The sequence below is a fragment of the Ostrinia furnacalis genome, unplaced genomic scaffold (assembly GCF_004193835.3).
Source record: "Ostrinia furnacalis isolate ACB-3 unplaced genomic scaffold, ASM419383v2 OfSCF1516, whole genome shotgun sequence".
NCBI lineage: Eukaryota > Metazoa > Arthropoda > Insecta > Lepidoptera > Crambidae > Ostrinia > Ostrinia furnacalis.
Genome location: NW_021131755.1, coordinates 96,841 through 120,106, shown reverse-complemented (window position 1 = coordinate 120,106; position 23,266 = coordinate 96,841). Strand labels below are relative to the sequence as shown.

At 42.8% G+C, this 23,266-nt stretch overlaps 1 protein-coding gene across 1 annotated transcript; it reads right to left on the bottom strand.

Annotated features, from left to right (window-relative positions):
* Positions 1 to 624: 624 nt before the first annotated feature.
* Positions 625 to 21,584, bottom strand: LOC114352984 (transmembrane channel-like protein 3). Its single transcript, XM_028304763.1, has 13 exons — positions 21,220 to 21,584; positions 17,786 to 17,933; positions 16,978 to 17,223; positions 13,485 to 13,633; positions 12,313 to 12,463; positions 9,104 to 9,342; positions 8,008 to 8,122; positions 7,130 to 7,242; positions 5,839 to 6,031; positions 4,518 to 4,612; positions 4,175 to 4,333; positions 3,350 to 3,483; positions 625 to 967 (listed from the first exon to the last, which is right to left on the bottom strand). The coding sequence occupies exons 1-13, from the start codon at positions 21,582 to 21,584 to the stop codon at positions 720 to 722; spliced, it is 2,355 nt and encodes a 784-aa protein (XP_028160564.1). The 3' UTR covers positions 625 to 719.
* Positions 21,585 to 23,266: the final 1,682 nt, after the last annotated feature.

Genomic DNA, 23,266 nt, shown 5'->3' with positions numbered 1-23,266 from the left:
CGGTGCGCACGCACACACTGACAAAATTTAGCGTGGATTAGCGGGGAGGTGCGCCGAACGTATTGGCGCGCTCACATACAAACCGCGCTCGGTGCGTTTTCATGAAGATGACCTACTCATTTGTATTTACTCTGGCAGTATCAACTGCCGCATTCTAAGTTTCTAACCCAGAAGGATTACAGCCACTTGTTCCCAGCGGCTTCGCCTTGGTGAAGGCAGTTGCTTCAGCCCTGCCAGCTAAACGAACTATCGGTGTCTCCATCATCCCTCGGCGCCTGCGAGCGCGGCCTATCCGGGAAAGAGTGCGACAATCGGGACGCATCCAGTTGGTAACCCGCGTTAGAAAGCTAGCAGACTTCGTCCAGCAACAATCGTGAAGTATCTAGTTGGTAGCCGCGAATAAATAACGTTACAGGTTTCTATTACTACACAAAATATATCAGAGCGTTTTGAAAATTCATAAAAAATATGTCGCTTGGTAAAGCCTGGTCCGTGAGCACGTAGAATCACGTCCAATGACCCCAAGCTGCCCATCCTTGTCACTCGCACGTAATTATGTTGCTGTCGCGCTTACACACTCACTGCGGGCGCGCGTCGCACAGTCGCGACAGCAATATAATTACGCGCGAGCGATAAGGATGGGTAACTTGGGGTCATTGGACGGGATTCTACGTGCTCACGGACCAGGCTTTAGTTAGAATTACTTAGAATCATAAGGATTACAGCCACTTGTTCCCAGCGGCTTCGCCTTGGTGCAAGCAGTTGCTTGAGCCCTGCCAACTAAAGGAACTATCGGTGTCTCCATCATCCCTCGGCGCCTGCGAGCGCGGCCTATCCGGGAAAGAGTGCGACAATCGGGACGCATCCAGCTGGTAACCCGCGTTGGAAGGCTTGCGGACTTCGTTCAGGTACTTCCACGTGTGACTGTCTGGACCCTCGGTTGGACTCTTCGGACTGTAGAGCCATTCTGAAATTAAAAAGAGATGTAGTGTGGTGAATTTAAGGAAGCACCCAATCAGTATGCGTAGATATGCACGTGCGTTTCTCAATTGTTTTCTTACTACCTTTAGCCACGTGTTCGTCAATGAGGGTTTTCGCGTATGAAAGATCCGCTAGATGGCGGGACGTGGATGTGGGGTCTGACTGCTGCGTGATTGGTGGATTTTGACATATCTGTCAATGTCATGTCAAAAATAACCAATCATGCAGCATTTGGACCTCGCGTCTACGTATTTGCTATCTGGCGGATTTTTCATACGCGAAAACCCTCATTCGTAGGTACGCACGTGCACGTATACGTATACGGATTTGGTATGTTTTATCTTTAAGCTATCCACTACAAACTATCACTACTAAGTTCTAGTACCACTACAGTAAATATACTTTTGGTAATAAGATGAAATTCAAGAAATAATACAATTACTATAAAATAAAAGTAATAAATACTAATCTAATACTTATTCTGTTTCATACATACAACAGAAACGAAACACTCAAAATTAAGTTCAATCGAAACTATGAAACTCGGCAGCAATGTATTATTTCGAGAAACTTCATCTTAAACTAATAGTCAATTATTATACTAATATCTACTCGGTAATTCTATATTCTAAGCTACATAATAAATAAATAATATCTTCACCTAAGTATAAAAGTGTGTGTGTACAGGCAGCATCAAATAGTATAATGCTCAACGTAGCCAAAAAATTTGCAACACGTATTTGTTACAAGTATTGTCTGTCAACTTTTTACTTAAGATGTCACGAACTGTTTGACGCTGACTGTACTACATTAAAAAAGCGTACATAAAAGTTGTTATTATTTTTACGTTAAGGTTTTGATGAGAATGCAGAAATGTTATTATTTATGTAAAATTCGTATCATTTCAATCGAACATACAAATCTACTATATAAAAATAAGTCGGGTTTTCCTCCCTGACGCTATAACTCCAGAACGCACGAACCGATTTCCACGGTTTTGCATTCGTTGGAAAGGTCTCAGGCTCCGTGAGGTTTATAGCAAAGAAAATTCAGGAAAATTTTCAACAGAAAAGCGGGAAGGGGGTAAAACGGGATCCACGCGTACGAAGTCGCGGGCGGCCGCTAGTTGAGTATAAATATTACAAAAAATAACATTGAGAAAGAAAATAAATAAATATTTAAAATAAAATAAAAAAAAAGTAAAAAAAAAACACTTATCGGCTTGTTAGTCACGGGCAGCAGACAATGGAAAGCACTGACTAACACATTGAAAAATTCCTCGCATCCTTATTTTTTAATTTTGTGTTAAAAGGATGAAGCTTGATGTAAAATACTGGACTTGTTGATTAAAAGCCCTTTTTTCGGTTCGGGGATTTCATAAACTCTTGTGTGGACGCAATCTTTTAGATATAAAGTGCAACTAGGCAGTTTACGTTAGACATGTATTCGATTATAACCTTTAAAAAAACTTCATAAGACGTGGAATACATGGATCAAAAATGTCTCTCAGATATTTTCCGCAACAAGTTGTTTTATTTGCTCCTAGAGCATGGATGCCGAATTATCACACAAAAATAGAATGAACACAACAAAAAAAATAAACGCATGTCATGTTCTCAGACATTTGTTTTTAATAAAATAACAGAACCAGAACAAAAAAGATGATGAAATGAAAATTTCAAAACAAAAAGAACATAATTTTGTGTTAGGCAAGTGAAAAATACTCAGAACTTACAAATATTTGTGATACATGTCAAAGCGAATGTATTGTCCAACTACAACGAACCGTCCCATCAGTGACATTGACAAGGGGCGCCACCGTCAATACCGGATCGCTGGTTCCGATTTTTGCCATGTTGGAAACTTTATAGTTGATGGCGCCTCCTTGTCAATGAGTTTGGTGGGACAGTTCAGTGTAGGTCATCATTACTCGTATCTATGATACATGTCAAAGCGAATGCAAAATATTTTTCCATGTACTGAGTATAGACTGACTGACCTCCAATTTCCGTGCTTTTAAGCGATTTTGTGAAAAATATTATTGGCAGGTAGTTGCTAATTGCTCATAAGATAGGCCCCCTTAATTAAATTTATTGTCCGTGGTGCATAATCTTTTTCTTAAAGGTTCTAAACCTTTGTTTGTCACCTGTCATCCGCTTTGCAATGGAGGGAAGTCGAACCTTAATTTCGAACTCCTCTTATGTTCTTCTGATTAATTTCGTTGCAGGTCCAATGACAGTTTAACTTTCCCCGGGACAAACTTGACCTTCATTGGTTGGGTTTTTGTGGCGGTCAAGCTGTAGATCCTGGCTACACAGGAGTTGCAGTGGTGGGAACGAGAGGTGGGAATAGTCCCTATTTGACTGACCTCCATTAGACACCTTGGTGATGGCGTGCAGCAGGAACTCCTTGTCTTTAGCTTGTAGCACCAGCATCTGGCGCAGCAGACGCACCATGGATCGCTGCGCTCGCGCGCGCGCTCGCACGTAATACACGCACACACTGCGCAAAAATATAATTAGTAAACATCAAGCTAATGCGAAGACAAGACTATGTTAGATAGATAATTATTTTATTTGACAGAAGGTACACATCAAGCAAATTTAAACATTAAAAAAATGCAAATGAAACACAAACAACTGCTTATTGTGCACCTCTGACAAAAATGGGTGCCTTGCTCAGCAAACAGAGACCGCCAGAGGCATGTCTCGAAACTGATTTTCATCGGGGGCCCATACCATAAAGACAACCAGACGCAGAATTGTCGATCGACAGCTGAAAGCTATTGTGAATGTGATAAGGTCCAGTTTAGCTTACCAGTGCTAAAGCCCGGTCTCCGAGCACGTAGAATTTTGTCCAATGACATCAAGGATCGCTCGCGTTTTCGCTTGGGGTCATTGGACCAAATTCTACGTGCTCGGCGACCAGACTATAGCACCAAAAACGCTACGGCACGTTACGAAAGCAAGCACGTTCCTCATAGTCAGCTACTTGTACTATTGTACTCCACACCAATAAAATAAGGTTTAGTCGCGCTTACCAGAGAATTAACATAAGGAACGCTACGGCACCCGGGCGCGTAATAAATGTACTCGTAGTCGACTACTCGGGCTATTGAACTCCACTCCTCGTAGTTAGCGGCTCCATCTATTATCTACTCTACTATCATGTAATAAGGTTCAGTCTCGCTTACCACAGAGCCAGCATAAGGAACGCTACAGCGCCGGGACGCGTAATAAATGCAAGCACGCGCCTCGTAGTAGGTCGCTCAGACAGCCGTAGCACGCCTTCACTGACCACTTCATAGACAAACGCGTACGAACGGAATGGCCCGCATTCTTGGGAGGATTTCCTGGAATAAATTAAGTAAAAAGACCAATATTATAAAAGTTAAACATAGCTCAACGTTATCGATGTCGGACTGGCTGACTCGAGATCGCTCGAGAGATGCTGTTTTGAACATTTTTGCCGACGAACTAATGTGGTGAATCAATCGTAACACAAGCAAATATTTATAGCAAGATAAGTTAACTCACCAGAAGAATAAGGAGCCGATGCCGAAAAGAGTGGTAAACAGCGAAAGGGTGACCAGCATGTAGAAAACTGTCTGCGTTTGCGCCGCGCGCCATACCTGCAATGAAGTCACGCGTTAATTGGGTAGTTATTACTGTTAAACGCATTTAATTAAACTATTAATTGATTGATTTCAAAACTATTCTACTGTAAGACAATGGAGGAGTTTGGTGGAAAATAGCGCTAGTAAGTAAAATGGCGTCCTTTTAGACAAAATAACAGTATTGCTAGGTCATTAGACCGAACCGATTGTAGATCACTGTCAGCGAGTTGTAAGCGATTTAGAACTCTGGCGTCTTGTCACTAAGATTCAATATCGAGTGCTAAGTATCAATACCACAGATATGGATTAGAGTAGATGCAGCAAGTTGATCGTCAAAGAGTGCCATTCCGATATGTCCAAATGGACATACATGGTCGAGTGATGTTCATGTAATCCGATTACAACAATCGGTTACGATGATTTTACGAGGACAGTAGTACGAACACGGTAGAAAGAAGAAATTATTTACGGATTGAGAATTGTAATTAACAGCACAAGTAACAAATAATTAATTAGAATAAAGTAGCAGTAGAAGAAGTATAAAGTAGCATTGTTTTTAATACATATTCTGCGATGTACTCTAAGAGTTAAAACCATGGTCCGTGTATGACCATGTGCACTCATAACGATCACAAGGAACCGTACTTACTTTTATAACAATAAGACACACACTGATCCATGTATTCATGCACTTGACCAATTTTTGTCTTGAAATGCTGGTAGGGTAAAAAAAATAACGAGATTTGACGATTTGTAAGAATGAATTTATTTAAAAAGGTAAATAAAGATATTTTTGGTTTTGTATTTAAGAAATTATCAGTTTTATCGGAATTAATTAATTGTCGAATCGAGTCACACGATATCTTTCGATGACTTTGCGAATGCAGTACGATGATACGATTATTTTTACGTTGCGGCAATCACTAAAATTCGCTAAAATGACACTAATGACGTTTAAAAAGTGGCACGCTCGGCTTCATACAATTTTTTTCACATGCTGCATCTATCTATATCTGTGATCAATACCTTCCTAGCCGGCTGGCAGGCTCGCAGCGCACAAATGCGCTTGACGTAGAATAAACAAAGCAGCTTCAGCGCTACCGCAACCACCAGTAGAGGCGCGAATAAAGCGCCGAACCACAGCGCTGCCTGGTTGTAGATCACCGTCAGCGAGTTGTAAGCGATGTTGAGCCCTAGCGCCTTGTCACTAAGGTTCAATATCGAGTGCTAAGGACTATTACCTTTCTAGCCGGCTGGCAGGCTCGCAGCGCACAAATACGCTTGACGTAGAATAAACAAAGCAGCTTCAGCGCCACCGCAACCACCAGTAGAGGTGCGAATAAAGCGCCGAACCACAGCGCTGCCTGGTTGTAGATCACCGTCAGCGAGTTGTAAGCGATGTTGAACTCTGGCGCCTTGCCGTTAGGGTTGAACCTGATGGGTGGTAGATTACATATTGAAACAAATTGGAAACATAAGGCTCTGCGGAAACGAGCCAGTGGCTGTCGCGCGCAACGTTTTTAACGCCCTATAAGCATAAGGTACCGCACAAACGAAGGTCGCCACTACTATAGTCTGGTCTGTGAGTACGTAGAATTTTGTCCAATGACCCCAATCTACCCATCCTTATCACTCGCGCGTAATTATGTTGCTGTCGCGCTCGCACACTCACTGCGGGCGCCCGTCGCACAGTCGCGGCAGCAATATAATTACGCGCGAGCGATAAGGATGGGTAGCTTGGGGTTATTGGACAAAATTCTACGTGCTCACAGACCGGGCTTTACACGTAAACGACTTGTCGTTAACAAATCAGTAACTGTGGTCGGTGACCAGTTTGTGCGAAGCCTAACGCCTAAACCTGAGGAGTAGCTGATAGAGCTAAACTCACGTTTGGCGAGTGTGGTGCGAGGTGTCGTGACAGCACTGTGACGTTTCTATAAAAAATAAGTGCCGTATCTGTGTGTAGGATAGGGTAGGCGTAACTACAAATACTAAAATAAAACCACACTCAAGCATAGGAACTTATAGGTAACTAGCTATGTACATTTTCGAATAGAGATGATATTTGCCCTCGCCTATTCCCGTTACGCCATGTTGGCATTCCTTTTCATGCAGCGACATTTACACTGTTAAGCGTCGTCAATAGAGAGGCCCAGCTCCTTCATGTCTCTATGGCGATATGCGACGATACTGTACTTCTTGGAGACCCCAAAAATCTTTCAAACTGTTATTCCACAGACCAATAAAAATGTGTTTTATGCTCACTTGGCTTATTCCAAGTGGGTTTTCTAATTTGACTAAGTTGGATCATCCGGTAAGATTCTGACGGTAATGACGTAGGTTTTTTTTTTCAGCCTTTTTCAGCCGATTCTTTCCTCAAAAACCGTAGCTCTTATGTACACATGATAAAAATCTTTTAAACTGTTATTCCACAGACCAATTGAAAATTAATTTCTTTAGGATTAATCAGGAAAGTTTACTTGATTATTATTTAAGGTTCAAAAAAAGCGGACAAATAATAAAAAAACTCACTTATGATAAAACAAAGCTCTCAGGCCTTCTACAACGGGCAGTACAAACAGCGACACGATCGCATCTAGCAACACCAGCCGGTACACCTCCTGCCCGAACGTCGTCTCCCAGCACTACTCAACAAAATAGAAAAAGCATGGAATCAAACACTGCAACAGAATAAAAACAGGTGTAACGTGGTAAGTAACAGGTGGTACGTACCAAAAACCGGCGTTACCACGTTCAAGGATTTGTATAATGGGCAGTGCAAGCTACGTCATGGGTGCGTGCAAAAATTACATTCAGTGGGATTTCCTATTTGACGTCACATCGTATTGGCCCTAATATGCACGGACCTTTATTGCCTTTTACTACGCAAGTCTCGGTTGTAGATTTTGTATATTAAAATGATTACAAAAAAACGACACTTCTGGCCATGGTGCATATGGCAATAAGTATGTTATTGAGTGTGTTAGGGTCTACAATTCTACATAGACTTACGTGATACATTGGCATCCGGTAATGCAATCCTCAGTCGTTGTGTTGTCAATTCATATTTAATCACTACGAAGGGGTTATTGTTATATTGCTATCAAAAAAGGTGACTCTAAATAGATGGAGATTTTTAAATCAAAACTAGTGTACCGATTATTATGAAACTTTACATCATGTACTATCGGTAACAGTGTTAACTACCCATTGTCGGTCATGTCATCTTGTTCTATTGCAAAGAATCACCATTTGATGAGAGCGAGAGCAAAAACGGATATGGATAGTTAACAGTGTGGCCGTGTGTACTTTATTGCACACCACACAATATTTAACAATCACAAGAAGGAACAGTTGGAAAGGAAACTACTTTTACCTCATTAGTTAACGGACGAAGTTGAATAACTTACGGGCGCGTCCGAGCGTGACCAATATCCAAGCAGCAGCATCAGGGTGCCAACATCCAGTAGCCACGTGCGAGCCAGCGTCACGTACACAGCTGTACGTGGTTCGTAGAACTCTAGCCTGTAGACAATAGAGGCAAACAAATTTAGACCTAATGGTCTGAGTCTAAAATTGTTTTTTGTAGAACTCCAGCATGCACATGACGGACTATCATTTTGGGGGAAACGATTATAGGCCTAACGGACTGGGAATTGTACTGACTATAGAGCTGTTTTTCGTAACTCCAGCCAGCACATAACGGACTATTAATGGGGCAAACGATTTTAGACCTAGCGCTCTGGGAATCATAAGTGTTCTCGAGCGCGACCAGTATCCAAACAGCAGCATCAGGATTCTAACATCCAGTAACCAGCGTCATGTACACAGCAATGCTTGGTTTGTAGAACTCTAGTCTGCACAGGAGTAATGAGGGAAACTATTATAGACCTAATTGTACTGTTTGCCGGGCGACTGCTCTTCCAACTGAGCTACTTAGACACTGGATGAATCTGTCGAAATTTCAAGTGTAATACGCTGTTATGGCCGCGTTTTATTTCATCAATGTTGGTCCCGCCTTAGGCAGTTCGACTTTTTCAAGTTGTTTATTTAAAATTTAGTTTGAGAAGCGACTCTATTCGCTAAGAAATTTTAATAATAATTGTACTGTCTTTAAAATTGGTTTTCGTAGAACTCCATCCTGCACTGGTCAGAGTAATGAGGAAAACTAATTTAGACCTAACGGTCTGGGTCACCACATCCCTTCCCACAACCTAAATCAGGTTCACTCGTGATTCCAGTCTGTTATCGCTACACGAAAACTTTTTTCTCCCAACACAGTTCATAGATTAATGACGGTATACCAATCAGAGGTGGAATTATGTAAAGCAATCGTTATCATTTGACAGTTCATAACGTACGATTATTCTGTCAAACGCTTTGTTTAACTGACTTTATCGTACGTTATTAACTGTCATATGATTACGATTGCTTTACACAATTCCACCTCTGATTAGTAGTAGAAGTTTGTAAATAAAAATAAAGATCATAATCTTAAAATCTTACCTTACAATCAGATTAAAGAGTAGCGGACACAAAGCGACAGCAGCGGTGATGATCACGGATATAATCACTTCCCAATTCTGAATTTTAACCTCAGCGCTCAACAACATCCACAGCCCATACTCCAGAGCGATTATAGACCCTATCACGACGGTCGTTACGATCACATTCGCCAGGTTCCGCCCGATGCGAGTGCAGAGCGAAGCCGATTCTTTGTTTTTGTTTTGTTCGCTGAGGAGTTCCTAAAAGAAATAGGTACTTTAGTTAATTTTTTGGGTTCTACTAATCATCATTATGGTCATGGTCATGATGCTTTGGGCTATTTTCGGAGGATATTAAGTATCACAACAAAAATAAATATAATTTGATTTTAATTGTTATTGCGATATTGTGGTTAAGAAGTGAAATTAATGGTATGGGCACACAAAGGCCGTTAGAACACTCGCTAAGAGATCAAACCTCTGTAATTATACTGTACAGTGTTGATCCCTCCATATTTCCTATGGCCATACCAACCTTACGAGTATATTTGGTCGAATCAGGGGAGGCACCTTATGCCATATACAACGTGTCCCAAAATTCAAGGATAAGCCGGCGCCGCAGGATGGACATACTCATGACTACTTTAGGAAAAATAAGAAAAATAATCTATCTTAATTATTTTTTAAGTTACACAAAAATTCTTCGAAAATTGACACCCCTTATGATATTTTACATTACCACGACCACTATTTTTTTAAATATTTCTGTTTTTTTTGTTTGTATCGGCAACTTAAATAGTGCTGCTGTCCACTCCAATTCTTAAAACCCCCAGAATCCTTGCAGTTTTTACACAAAAGTTAATCAAAATATGATATTTCCTTAAAATTTTGAACAATTTTTACTTTCACTCCACTTTGACTCGTCGTTTTGTAAAAAAAAAGTATGAACACTACTACGGCAAGTTTTTTATAAAGTTGACGCAACTATCCAAGATTCCAAAATGGTATAATACTCTAAGAAAACTAGTCGCAAAAAAGATATGCGTACCATTTTTACAAGCACTTCGCTTGTTAGTTAGTGTGGGACAAATCTTGCAACTGAATTTAAGACCAGTTCTCCTCAACCGATTGAGCTGAAATTTGGTTACATTATGTAAGTACGATGACGATGCATTATTACGGTACCATTGAGCTGGATGGAGTCTGGAGGTGACCATAGGAACTTCTAAACGAAACGGCTGAATCGCATCTAGTTTGGGTTCGTTGGATTTGTCTTTTCGAGCACTTTAGTGCTAGATGATATCCAGGATCCTGATAATGAGTCAAGAGGTGGCCAGGATCTGGCCAAAGGAACTCCTAAACGAAATGGCGGAAGCTTATCGAATTTGGGTTCGTTGGATTTGACTTCCCGAGCACTTGGACCATAAGATTGAGAAACAACTAAAAAGTGTAAAATAAAGTTATAATTTAAAAAAAAAAATTTAAAACAAGCATTACCTAATGCGAAATTTTAAGAAAGAATTTAACGATAAAAATAATTGTATGCAAGATTCAAATAATTTCGAAAGCTTGAAGCGCAAACAGAAAAAAAGAGGAATAACTTCCATGCGCGATTATAACTTTATTTTAAACTTTTTAGTTGTTTCTCAATCTCATGGCCCAAGCCCAAGCCTCGGGAAGACAAATCCAACGAACCCAAATTCGATAAGCTTCCGCTGTTTCGTTTAGGAGTTCCTATGGCCAGCTCCTGGCCACCTCTTGACTTCATCATCAGCACTCTGGACATCATCTAGCACTAAAGTGCACAAAAAGACAAATCCAACGAACCTAAACTAGATGCAATTCCGCCGTTTCGTTTAGAAGTTCCTATGGCCACCTCCAGACTCCATCCAGCTCAATGATACCATAATATTGCATTGTCATCGTACTTACATAAGTATACCAAATTTCAGCTCAATTGGTTGAGGAGAATTGGTTTTAAATTCAGTTGCAAGATTTATCCCATACTAACTAACAAGCGAAGTGCTTGTAAAAATGGTACGCATATCTTTTTTGCGACTAGTTTTCTTAGAGTATTATACCATTTTGGAATCTTGGATAGTTGCGTCAACTTTATAAAAAACTTGCCGCAGTAGTGTTCATACTTTTTTTTTACAAAACGACGAGTCAAAGTTGAGTGAAAGTAAAAATCGGTCAAAATTTTAAAGAAATATCATATTTTGATTAACTTTTGTGTAAAAATTGCAAGGATTCTGGGGGTTTTAAGGATTGGGGTGGACAGCAGCACTACTTAGGTTGCCGATACAAACAAAAAAACAGAAGTATTTGAAAAATTGTGGCCGTGGTAATGTAAAATATCATAAGGGGTGTCAATTTTCGACGAATTTCATTATTTATTGTGTAACTTAAAAAATAATTGAGACAGAATTTTTTTCTTATTTTTCCTAAAGTACCCATGACTATGTCCGCCCTGTGGCGCCGGCTTATCGTTGAATTTTGGGACACGTTGTATGCAGGTGGCATAAGAGTTCGGCATAAGGAGGGGTCTGACGCAAAATGTGCACTTCGCAATATGAGCATTTCGCGAAATGCGCATTTTCTATACTAATATTATACAAACAAAATCTTCAGCCTTTACATTTGTATAGAAAAGTGCGCATTTTTTGAAGTGCGCATTTCGCGAAATGCACATTCTGCGTCAGATCCATAAGGAGGTGCTAGCTGCCCGGTCCCATACTAGGGTGCCACCCGTTTTGAGTGAGGAGACTCTTCATTAGGGACATGGACGAAGCGAAGAGTTTATTTATTTATTTATTTAACGAATTAAGTTAACGAATTTGTAGGGAGTGAAATGGCGCGGTCGATTACAATCTACCAAAGGCAGCAGATCGCAGTTCATCGTGGGCAATGGGATATTATCTCTGTCTATTTATCTATCTAAAGTCCGGTCGCCGAGCTCGTAGAATTTCGTCCAATGACCCCAAGCTACCCATCCTTATCGCTCGCGCGTAATTATATTGCTGTCGCGACTGTGCGACGGGCAGACGCAGTGAGTGTGCGAGCGCGACAGCAATATAATCACGCGCGAGCGATAAGGATGGGTAGCTTGGGGTCATTGGACGGGATTCTACGTGCTCACGGACCAGGCTTTAGACTATGGCCTATTGTATTCTGTGATAAGCTGTAAATGTAACCTGTTTTGAGACAAATAAATACTTTCTATGTATCTACCTTGAGCTCGTTGTAGATGCTTGTAGCATTAAGCGCGGCGGCCTGGCGCGTGACGACGCCGAAGTCCCAACCACAGAACAGTTTGTTGGCCAGCGCGTGCGGCACACCGCCCGCCGTCTCGATGAAATTGCGCCGGTAAGAATACGCCGTCCTATTGGAATGCATTAACAACATTCAACTAATGTGACAACAGCATAACAGGCTATCACAGTCAGTAATTTAAATTATAGCTCTAGCGCTCAACTCAGTTCGTGCCTGAGCTATGGGAGCGGCACGAGAAGTGACATTGACATATTATGACGTGTATAAATCTGAAGAGAATCTGAAGTCTCACTGAGTTTACGTGACATTGGCGAAATCATGGTTCTCAATACCAAGACGTTGCCATAATAAAAGAAGAAGTCTCACTGATGTTTGACGTTACAAAAACACCCTCCCGTGCCGTTCCTATATCTCAGGCACTGACTGAGTGACGCTAGAACTTAAAATCTTATTTTTCACCCAACACAGTTCTATGGCGCAAAAAAAATTAAAGATTTGAATCGGCGCCGGAAAATTACTAATATTTTTTCAAATTGGCACTTGGTAGGCTGGCACCGACGCCGAAAGTATCAATATTGCTATATCTTTACAGCTTAATTTTACCTAATAAGAGTCTCTAAAATTTGCGCGGGTAAACCGAACGTGCGCCCGCTATCTCCTCGCGTGGAAACACGCGCACGCGTCTGCGCTATACTGCGCCGTTAACATTTTATTTATTGATTTAATAAATAAATATCCTTAGACATTTTACACTGCGCTTCTAGTCCCAAACTAAGCAAAGCTTGTACTATAGGTACTAGACAGCGGATATAAACATACTTAAATACTTTCTTTTTTGTAAATACATACTTATTATATATAGAAAACACCCAGTCTAATACAAACAAATATGTTCATGCACACACATGTTTGTACTGTGCGGGAATCGAACCCGCTACCTCCGGAATAGTAGTCCGTTTCGAACCACTACACCAAACGGCCGATTTAAAGACTTTATTGCACACACATAAGAATGATCCGTACAAAAAGGCGAGCTTAATTCCATATGGCATTCTCTCCAAGCTGACCTTGAGCAAAACAGAGAATACGACACAGGCGCCAAAACATCCAACTCGTGACTCCAAACTAACCTGTAGCACAGCACAGCGAAGACCACCAGGTAAAGACAGACCATGGTGAAGAAGTAGGCGAAGGGCATGCTGTAGGTCAGCGGCGAGCCTGCTGATATGTCTCCGGAGTGGTAGTGCCCGTAGAACAGGAGCGAGTCCTCGAAACTTCCCTGAAAAATATGAACAATTAGTTTTTCTAAATAATAGCAGTCTACTGTTGGACCTATGAAGAAAGCACATTCTTAATTTTTTTTATTCTAATTTATTTTTTTTCTAATCTAGCTATTTGAACCATCCAGTAGGACTTCTTGTAAAACAATAAGAGAAATCCATAGTATACTTATTTGCGCCACTACTAGGCGAGTGTGAAACGGATATAGATCGTTTCATCCACGAAGACGCGCCCCACCATTCGTCCGCTAATGTCTGAATGTTATCGGTACACGCTAAATTATCCATGAGTGCACACGCACACTACAATAATGTCACTCGGATTGCTCGGATCAAACTCCCCGCACCCCGCGCTTCCCTCAACCAAAAATTGGTGGGGTCGTGAACGAAACGATCTATAAAGCTGAGTTTAAAAGGATTTCCGGTAGCAAATATTTAATGACAATTTCAAAAGAGCGAGGTAAAAAACCTCATTCGCTGACTCATCAAGTTCAACTAAGTGCCTTACCTTTCCAGAAATGAAGTCCAAGAAGCTCCACTGAACTCCTGTACTATTAGCTCCGCTATCATACAACGCCTGAGGCACCACTACAAATCCAACCACGAAGACAGCCAGTAAGACGTCCAGCACGAACAGCCAGCGCAGGAAGTAGAAGTACGAGCCCACGGCCGAGCCGAAGTGGCCCTCAATGCTCCTGATGACTTCGTAACAGCTCGATGCTGACGTCACGAAGTGTGGACGTTCTCTGTCTAACCTTTCGGGAGATGAAGCAAATACTTCGTCTCCTATCTTCATCTTCCAAGCTCCATTACCCCGCAGTACCGTCAGCGACGCTCGATGGCTCGACGCTAAATGTCACAGAGTATGGGTGCGTTCCTTAAGTGTCACGAAGTGTGGACGTTTCCTAAGTGTCTTACCTTCCCTGAAATAATTTTTTTTTATGTGACAGGAGGCAAACGAGCGAACGTATCACCTGATGGTAAGTGATTACCGTCGCCCATAGACACCCGCAGTCTCAGGGGCGTTACAGGTGCATTGCCGTAGTCTATGAGGCTCCACTACTTCGCTCGTTAATGGTACTGCCATTAGAGACGCAATCTTACAGATGCTCCAAATCGCCAGTATCAGGGTTCGACGCTAAATGGCACGAGTATGGGTGCGTTCCTAAAGTGTCTTACCTTCCCTGAGATGAAGTCCAAGAAGCTCCATTGGACTCCTGTACTGTTAGCTCCGCTATCATACAGCGCCTGCGGCACCACTACAAATCCAACCACGAAGACAGCCAGTAGGACGTCCAGCACGAACAGCCAGCGCAGGAAGTAGAAGTACGAGCCCACGGCCGAGCCGAAGTGGCCCTCGATGCTTCTTATGGCTAGTATCAGCTCGATGCTGACGTCACGAAATGTGGACGTTCCCTAAGTGTCTAACCTTCCGGGAGATGAAGCATATACTTCGTCTCCTATCTTCATCTTCCAAGCTCCATTACCCAGCAGTACCGTCAGCGACGCTCGATGGCTCGACGCTAAATGTCACAGAATATGGGTGCGTTCCTTAAGTGTCACGAAATGTGGACGTTTCCTAAGTGTCTTACCTTCCCTGAAATAGTTTTTTTTTTATGTGACAGGAGGCAATCGAGCGAACGTATCACCTGATGGTAACTGGTAAGTGATTACCGTCGCCCATAGACATCCGCAGTCTCAGGGGCGTTACAGGTACGTTGCCGTAGTCTATGAGGCTCCACTACTTCGCTCGGTAATGGCACTGCCATTAGCGATGCCATCGTAAAGTTCCTCCAAATCGCCTCGTCTCACGGCTCGACGCTAAATGTCACAGAGTATGGGTGCGTTCCTTAAGTGTCTTACCTTCCCAGAAATGAAGTCCAAGAAGCTCCACTGAACCCCTGTACTGTTAGCTCCGCTATCATACAGCGCCTGCGGCACCACTACAAAGCCAACCACGAAGACTGCCAGCAGGACGTCCAGCACGAACAGCCAGCGCAGGAAGTAGAAGTACGAGCCCACGGCCGAGCCGAAGTGGCCCTCGATGTTTCTGATGACTTCGTAACAGCTCGATGCTGACGTCACGAAGTGTGGACGTTCCCTAAGTGTCTAACCTTCCGGGAGATGAAGCATATACTTCGTCTCCTATCTATCTTCCAAGCTCCATCACCCCGCAGTATCGTCAGCTCTTGCGATGTCGCTCGACGCTAAATGTCACAGAGTATGGGTGCGTTCCTTAAGTGTCACGAAGTGTGGACGTTCACTAAGTGTCTTACCTTCCCTGAAATAGTTTTTTTTTATGTGACAGGAGGCAATCGAGCGAACGTATCACCTGATGGTAAGTGATTACCGTCGCCCATAGACATCCGCAGTCTCAGGGGCGTTACAGGTGCGATGCCTTAGTCTATGAGGCTCCACTACTCCGCTCGTTAATGGTACTGCCATTAGCGACGCCATCATACAGATGCTCCAAATCGCCTCCTATCATGGCTCGACGCTAAGTGTCAGAGTATGGGTGCGTTCCTAAAGTGTCTTACCTTCCCAGAAATGAAGTCCAAGAATCTCCATTGGACTCCTGTACTGTTAGCTCCACTATCATACAGCGCCTGCGGCACCACTACAAATCCAACCACGAAGACAGCCAGTAAGACGTCCAGCACGAACAGCCAGCGCAGGAAGTAGAAGTACGAGCCCACGGCCGAGCCGAAGTGGCCCTCAATGCTCCTGATGACTTCGTAACAGCTCGATGCTGACGTCACGAAGTGTGGACGTTCTCTGTCTAACCTTTCGGGAGATGAAGCAAATACTTCGTCTCCTATCTTCATCTTCCAAGCTCCATTACCCCGCAGTACCATCAGCGATAGATGCTCTTGTCATGCCTCGTATCATGGCTCGACACTAAGTGTCAGAGTATGGGTGCGTTCCTAAAGTGTCTTACCTTCCCAGAAATGAAGTCCAAGAAGCTCCATTGGACTCCTGTACTGTTAGCTCCGCTATCATACAGCGCCTGCGGCACCACTACAAATCCAACCACGAAGACAGCCAGCAGGACGTCCAGCACGAACAGCCAGCGCAGGAAGTAGAAGTACGAGCCCACGGCCGAGCCGAAGTGGCCTTCGATGTTTCTGATGACTTCGTAACAGCTCGATGATGACGTCACGAAGTGTAGACGTTCCCTAAGTGTCTAACCTTCCGAGAGATGAAGCATATACTTCGTCTCCTATCTTCATCCTCCAAGCTCCATCACCCAGAAGTACCGTCAGCGATAGATGCTCTTGTCATGCCTCGTATCATGGCTCGACGCTAAGTGTCAGAGTATGGGTGCGTTCCTAAAGTGTCTTACCTTCCCAGAAATGAAGTCCAAGAAGCTCCATTGGACTCCTGTACTATTAGCTCCACTATCATACAGGGCCTGAGGCACCACCACGAAGGAGACCACGAAGACAGCCAGTAAGACGTCCAGCACGAACAGCCAGCGCAGGAAGTAGAAGTACGAGCCCACGGCCGAGCCGAAGTGACCCTCGATGTTTCTGATCGCTTCGTACCACAGCTCGATGCTGAATGTGAAGTCGCGCAGACGCTCGCGGAACTAACGACAAAAATAGAGAGTTAATTGATGATTTAGACTCAACATTATCGTTCGTTTCAGCCAAATGACGTCCACTGCTGGACTAAGGCCTCCCCCAAGGACTTCCACAATGACCGGTCTAGGCACCTCCCGCAACCCTCATTATCATCAGTCATTAAGTCTCTACTAAAGGAGCATGAATGAATTTTGCAAATGCAGGATTTAGCCTATACTCTGGTAATAACAGATCTTACAACGATCCCAAACTTCGAACTCCTATGTTCTTCTGATTAATTTCAATGCGTGTCGGATGACAATTTATCTTTCCCTCGGGAGAAACTTGACCTTCATTGGTTGGGTTTCTTTTAACAGCGGTCAAGCTGTAGATCCTGGCTACACAGAAATTGCAGCGATGAGAACGAGAGCTGGGATTAATGACGCACCCTAAACTGACAATGGCAAAAAACGCTAAAGTCACCAGTTTGCCCCATCTTGAAAACAGTAGAATTTATTTTCAGGCATATAGACAGACATAATAGTATTGTAAAAACCAGCGGTTGGTTATGAATTAGGTGTTGCTCACCCTTTTGACAGCAAACCCCATCCTATACTTGAGCCTCTTGGTCATGGATATGGGCCGCCTTTTGGATCTCAGGCTGACAGACGCGGAAAGCTTGGCTCGCACGTGCCTCTTCATGGTGAGACCTTGAGGCAGGTCTCGCAATGCTTCCCTGGAAGAAGAAATATATTCACAATGAGATCAGATCTACAAAGACATCTGGGCGTTGTTTTTAAATACGGTCCTTAGTTTTTGAATTGGAGATTTTTTTTATGCATAATAAGGCAGGTATTTGACCGCAATCGCACCTGGTCATCTGATCTATGCAGTTGAGGATGTTACATATCTGTCCTGTAAGTGCCTATTCACTCTCGCCTTGAAAATATGTCATGGTACTTGTAATGTATGCGAGTACGGATGGTGGGAAGGGTAATANCACGGGAACGGGAGTTAGCGGGAAAAAACATTTGTATGAAAAAATCTAAACCGCGTAAGATAGATGAAGGGGTAAAACGGGATCCACGCGTACGAAGTCGCGGGCGGCCGCTAGTGCTTAATAACAGGCGATACTAAAAAAATACATAAAATACCCAGAAAATGTCAATAAATAATAAAAACTCACATATTTTTTGACTTTTTTTATCGATAAAAATAGGTTTAGTAGTTCCGCCTATTTTCATATGTGCACTTTCTCAAGACTCATACTGTACTAGCGGCCGCCCGTGACTTCGTACGCGTGGATCCCGTTTTACCCCCTTCATCTATCTTACGCGGTTTAGATTTTTTCATACAAATGTTTTTTCCCGCTAACTCCCGTTCCCGTGGGAATTTTGCAATATCCTATTTTAACTAAGCTTTAAGTTTACTAACTTTAGCTTTAACTTTACCTGCATGCCAAATTTCAAGCGTCTAACTTAGGCGGTTTAGATTTTTCATACAAAAGGATTTTCCCGATAATTCCCGTTCCCGTGGGAATTTCGGGAATTCCTTGTTGAAACTAAGCTTTCAGTTTACTATGGTACCTACATGCCAAATTTCAAGCGTCTATCTTACGCGGTTTAGATTTTTTCATACAAATGTTTTTTTCCGCTGATTCCCGTTCCCGTTGGAATTTTGCAATATCCTGTTGTAATTAAGCTTTAAGTTTACTAAGGTACCTGCATGCCAAATTTCAAGCGTCTAACTTAAGCGGTTTAGATTTTTCATACCAAACGATTTTCCCGCTAATTCCCGTTTCCGTAGGAATTTCGGGAATTCCTTTCTTAGTGCACCTCTACGGTACCTAAGCTTCGTCCCTTCCAAATTTCAAGTACAGTCGCAGAATGAAAAGGTTCGTCACCTTAGTGTCGGTTTTCGCTTGCACTAGGTACTGTAAGAGTCAAACCTGCCAACATAACAGTGCAAGAAACAATGCTGCTAACATTTAAATAAATATGACGTTTGCTAACGAATAAGTGGGTCTAGACAAAGTGCAAATTATAATCGCAAACCAGTCGAAAAGTGGTTGAAAAGCCCCTTTTTTGTATGGAGTTTTGACGGATTCGATTTTCGATTCGATCAAAAAGTGCGTTTTGTCTAGGGGGGAAGGTTTTGCTTGTTTATTTTTCTATCCCATCAGTGCAATGCAATGATGACATTGACCAATTGACAATAGTTTTTTTTATTTAATAGAAATAATAATGGCAGGTTGAACCAACAAGAAGGTTTTAGTTTATCAATCATAATAATCTTCTTGACAAGATAAATCGTCAAACAACTTTGATCTGAATAATTTTGAACTTTACTGACAAACAGTTAAAGATTATTTTCTCTAAGTCGAGATTATTCTGTAACATAGTTTCAAAAGGTAATATGTGCTCGCGATTCGTTGAAGGAATCAATTTGAAAACTGACGAACCTTTTCATTCCGTGACTGTACATACGTTTAGCCGTTTAGGCTGTGCGTTGATAAATGTCACTAAGTCAGTCAGTTTCTCCTTTTATATATTTAGACTAGCGGCCGCCCGCGATTTCGTACGCGTGGATCCCGTTTTAGCCCCTACATCTATCTTACGCGGTTTAGATTTTTTCATACATGTGTTTTTTCCCGCTAACTCCCGTTCCCGTGGGAATTTTGCAATATCCTCTTGTAACTAAGCTTTGAGTTTACTAAGGTACCTGCATGCCAAATTTCAAGCGTCTATCTTACGCGGTTTAGATTTTTTCATACATGTGTTTTTTCCCGATAATTCCCGTTCCCGTGGGAATTTCGGGAATTCCTTGTTGAAACTAAGCTTTCAGTTTACTATGGTACCTACATGCCAAATTTCAAGCGTCTATCTTACGTGGTTTAGATTTTTTCATACAAATGTTTTTTCCCGCTTACTCCCGTTCCCGTGGGAATTGTGCAATATCCTCTTGTAACTAAGCTTTAAGTTTACTAAGGTACCTGCATGCCAAATTTCAAGCGTCTAACTTAAGCGGTTTAGATTTTTCATACAAAAGGATTTTCCAGCTAATTTCCGTACTCGTGGGAATTTCGGGTATTCCTTTCTTAATGCACCTCTACGGTACCTAAGCTACGTCCCTTCCAAATTTCAAGTGCTAAAGTAAACTATGAAGGGATATGTTTAATCATTAGTATAACATTAATAGCAGGGTTACCATCTGAAATCGGCTATTATTGGCTATTAATGGCTAATAACTGCTTTTAATCCGTAACTAGCCAATTGCTATTAATCGGATTATTAGCACTTACCCATCTCTACTCTGGCTGAGTGGGCGCGGGCGCTATGTTCGATTCCACAGACTGCTTCGACTGAGTGTTTGATTTTGTTGGGGAACTTATTGTTGTATTAGCATCTGAGCTCTCTGTTTTATTTTCAATCGGGAACGCTAAAGATTTTCTAGACCTACGTCTTAATTGGTCGATATGTCGGTGAATGTCGTTACCGTTATTATCTGTTATTGTATAATCAGTACTACCTAATGAGCTGCGAATTCTTCCCGGTTGCCATTTTTCTCCCTTCAAATACTGACGATACCAAACATCCTCCCCTACTTGCAAATTCCTATTCGCCCCCCCTGATGAATTTACCTGCAATTGTTGACTTTTTGTGACTTTGTTTTCTATGTCTGGTTTTAATAAGTCCAAATGAGTGCGCAGCCTTCTTCCCATAAGTAAAACAGCAGGGCTTTCACCTGTCGAGCAGTGTTCTGTATTACGATAGTAAAGCAAAAATTTATTTAATGATTTTAAAACATCAGATTTTTCAACAATTGATTTCTTGATCACACTTTTTAATGTTTTTACCGCATTCTCCGCGGCACCGTTCGACGCTGGGTGATAGGGAGCGGTAAAAATGTGATCAATTCCATCATTATTGAGAAAACACTCAAACTCTCTACTCGTGAAGGGCGGCCCGTTATCACTCACTACCTGTTTAGGAATTCCCCACCTAGCCCATAGTTCACCTAACCTATCTATTGTGGAACTAGCTGAAGTGCTGGGAACTTGGAACACTTCGATCCATTTGGACATCGCATCTATGACCACCAAGTAAGTTTTTCCCAGTATAGGCCCCATAAAGTCTAGGTGAATGCGAGACCACGGCCGGCGCGGCCACGGCCACGGGCGCGGCGCGTGCTGCGGCGGCGCGGCGGCGGTGGCGGCGCACGCGCTGCACGCGCGGCAGGCCCCCTCCACGGCCTCGTCGATGCCGGCCCACCACACATATGAGCGAGCCAGAGCCTTCGACTTGACGATACCCATGTGTGGCTCATGTATTATTTCTAACACCTTATCCCGGCACGCTTCGGGTATGACCACTCGATACCCCCACATTAAGCAACCTAGCTCCTCATATAACTCTGTTTTCCTATTAAAATACGGTTTTAACCCATCGATGTCACACTGGTCGGGCCAGCCGTCCCTAACGTAAGAAAGAACTCGACTTAAAATTCTATCCCTAATTGTTTCTCTCCGAATCGTATTATAATCTAATAATAAAGCCTCTTGAGCAAAATGTAAAAATGTTTGTTCCGGAATTTGTTCATTGCAATTAAATTCAGGCTTACTTTTCGGAGGTAATCTCGACAAACTATCCGCGCAGTTATCGTTACTTTTAACATAGGTACTCGATTTCGTAATCGTAAGCCGATAAAATTATTGCCCAACGTTGCATACGGCTCGCCGTCATGTTTGGTATTCCGGTATTAGGTCCGAAAATGGATACTAGAGGTTTATGATCGGTGCGTAATATAAATCGTCTACCATATAAGTACTGATGGAACTTTTTAATACAAAAAATGATGGCGAGCGCTTCCCTGTGTATTTGCGAATAATTCCTTTCCGCATTATTCAACGAGCGCGAGGCGAACGCGACGGGGCGCTCGCCGCGCGGCCCGGGCTGCGTCAGCACGGCGCCCAGCCCGCGCGCGCTCGCGTCGCACGTCGCTATCAACGGCTTGTCGGGGTCGTAATGAGCTAGGACACTTGCACCGGACAGCTGTTGTTTCACACTATTAAATGCTAGTTCACATTCCGAATCCCAGTTCCATTCTACACCCTTGCGTAATAAAGTGTATAAAGGAGACAACATGGGGCTTAAGTTTTTTACAAATCTCCCGAAAAAGTTTACGGTTCCCAAAAATGACCTCAGTTCGGGAACATTTTGAGGTTGTTCCATTTTAACAATTGCTTCTATTTTAGATGCATCTGGACGAGTCCCCTCCTTAGACACCACATAACCTAAATAAGTGACTTCCTTAGCAAAAAAAACACATTTACTTTTCTTTAACTTTAACCCATATGATTTTAACCGTTGAAAAATTGATTCTAAAGCCCGTAAATGGGCAGCCCTGGATCTCCCACCCACAATAATATCATCCAGGAACACTTGCACATTAGGTATATCGCACAATAAATTAGTCATAATCCGCTGAAATATACCTACACTCGATGCTAAGCCATATACTAACCTATTATAGCGAAATAGACCCCGGTGTGTATTTATAACAGTATATTTCTTAGAATCATCCAACTCGATTTGATTGTACGCTTGTGAAAGATCGATTTTACTAAAATATAAATTCCCATTTAAATTTACTAATACATCCTCTATTTTAGGAAGTGGGTAACGATCGACCAATAAAGACGGGTTCAAAGTAGATTTATAATCAGCGCAAATCCTAAGCGTACCGTCCGGTTTGTTAATCGGCACAAGCGGCGAGGCCCAGTCGGAGCAGTCCACGGGCTCGATGACGCCGGCGCGCAGCATGGCGTCCAGCTCGGCGTCCACGCGCTCGCGCAGCGCGTACGGCAGCGGCCGCGCGCGGTGGAACACCGGCGCCGCGCCCGCCCGCACCCGCAGCGTCGCGAGCCCGCCCGTGTACCGCCCCAGCCCGCCGTCGAATAGCTCCTTAAACCTGTCAACCAATTGAGCAACATCGTCATTGGGCTCACTCTTATTTGCTACATGGTGACAACTAAATAGTGGTACTTTAATTTTTAATTCGGCTAACCAT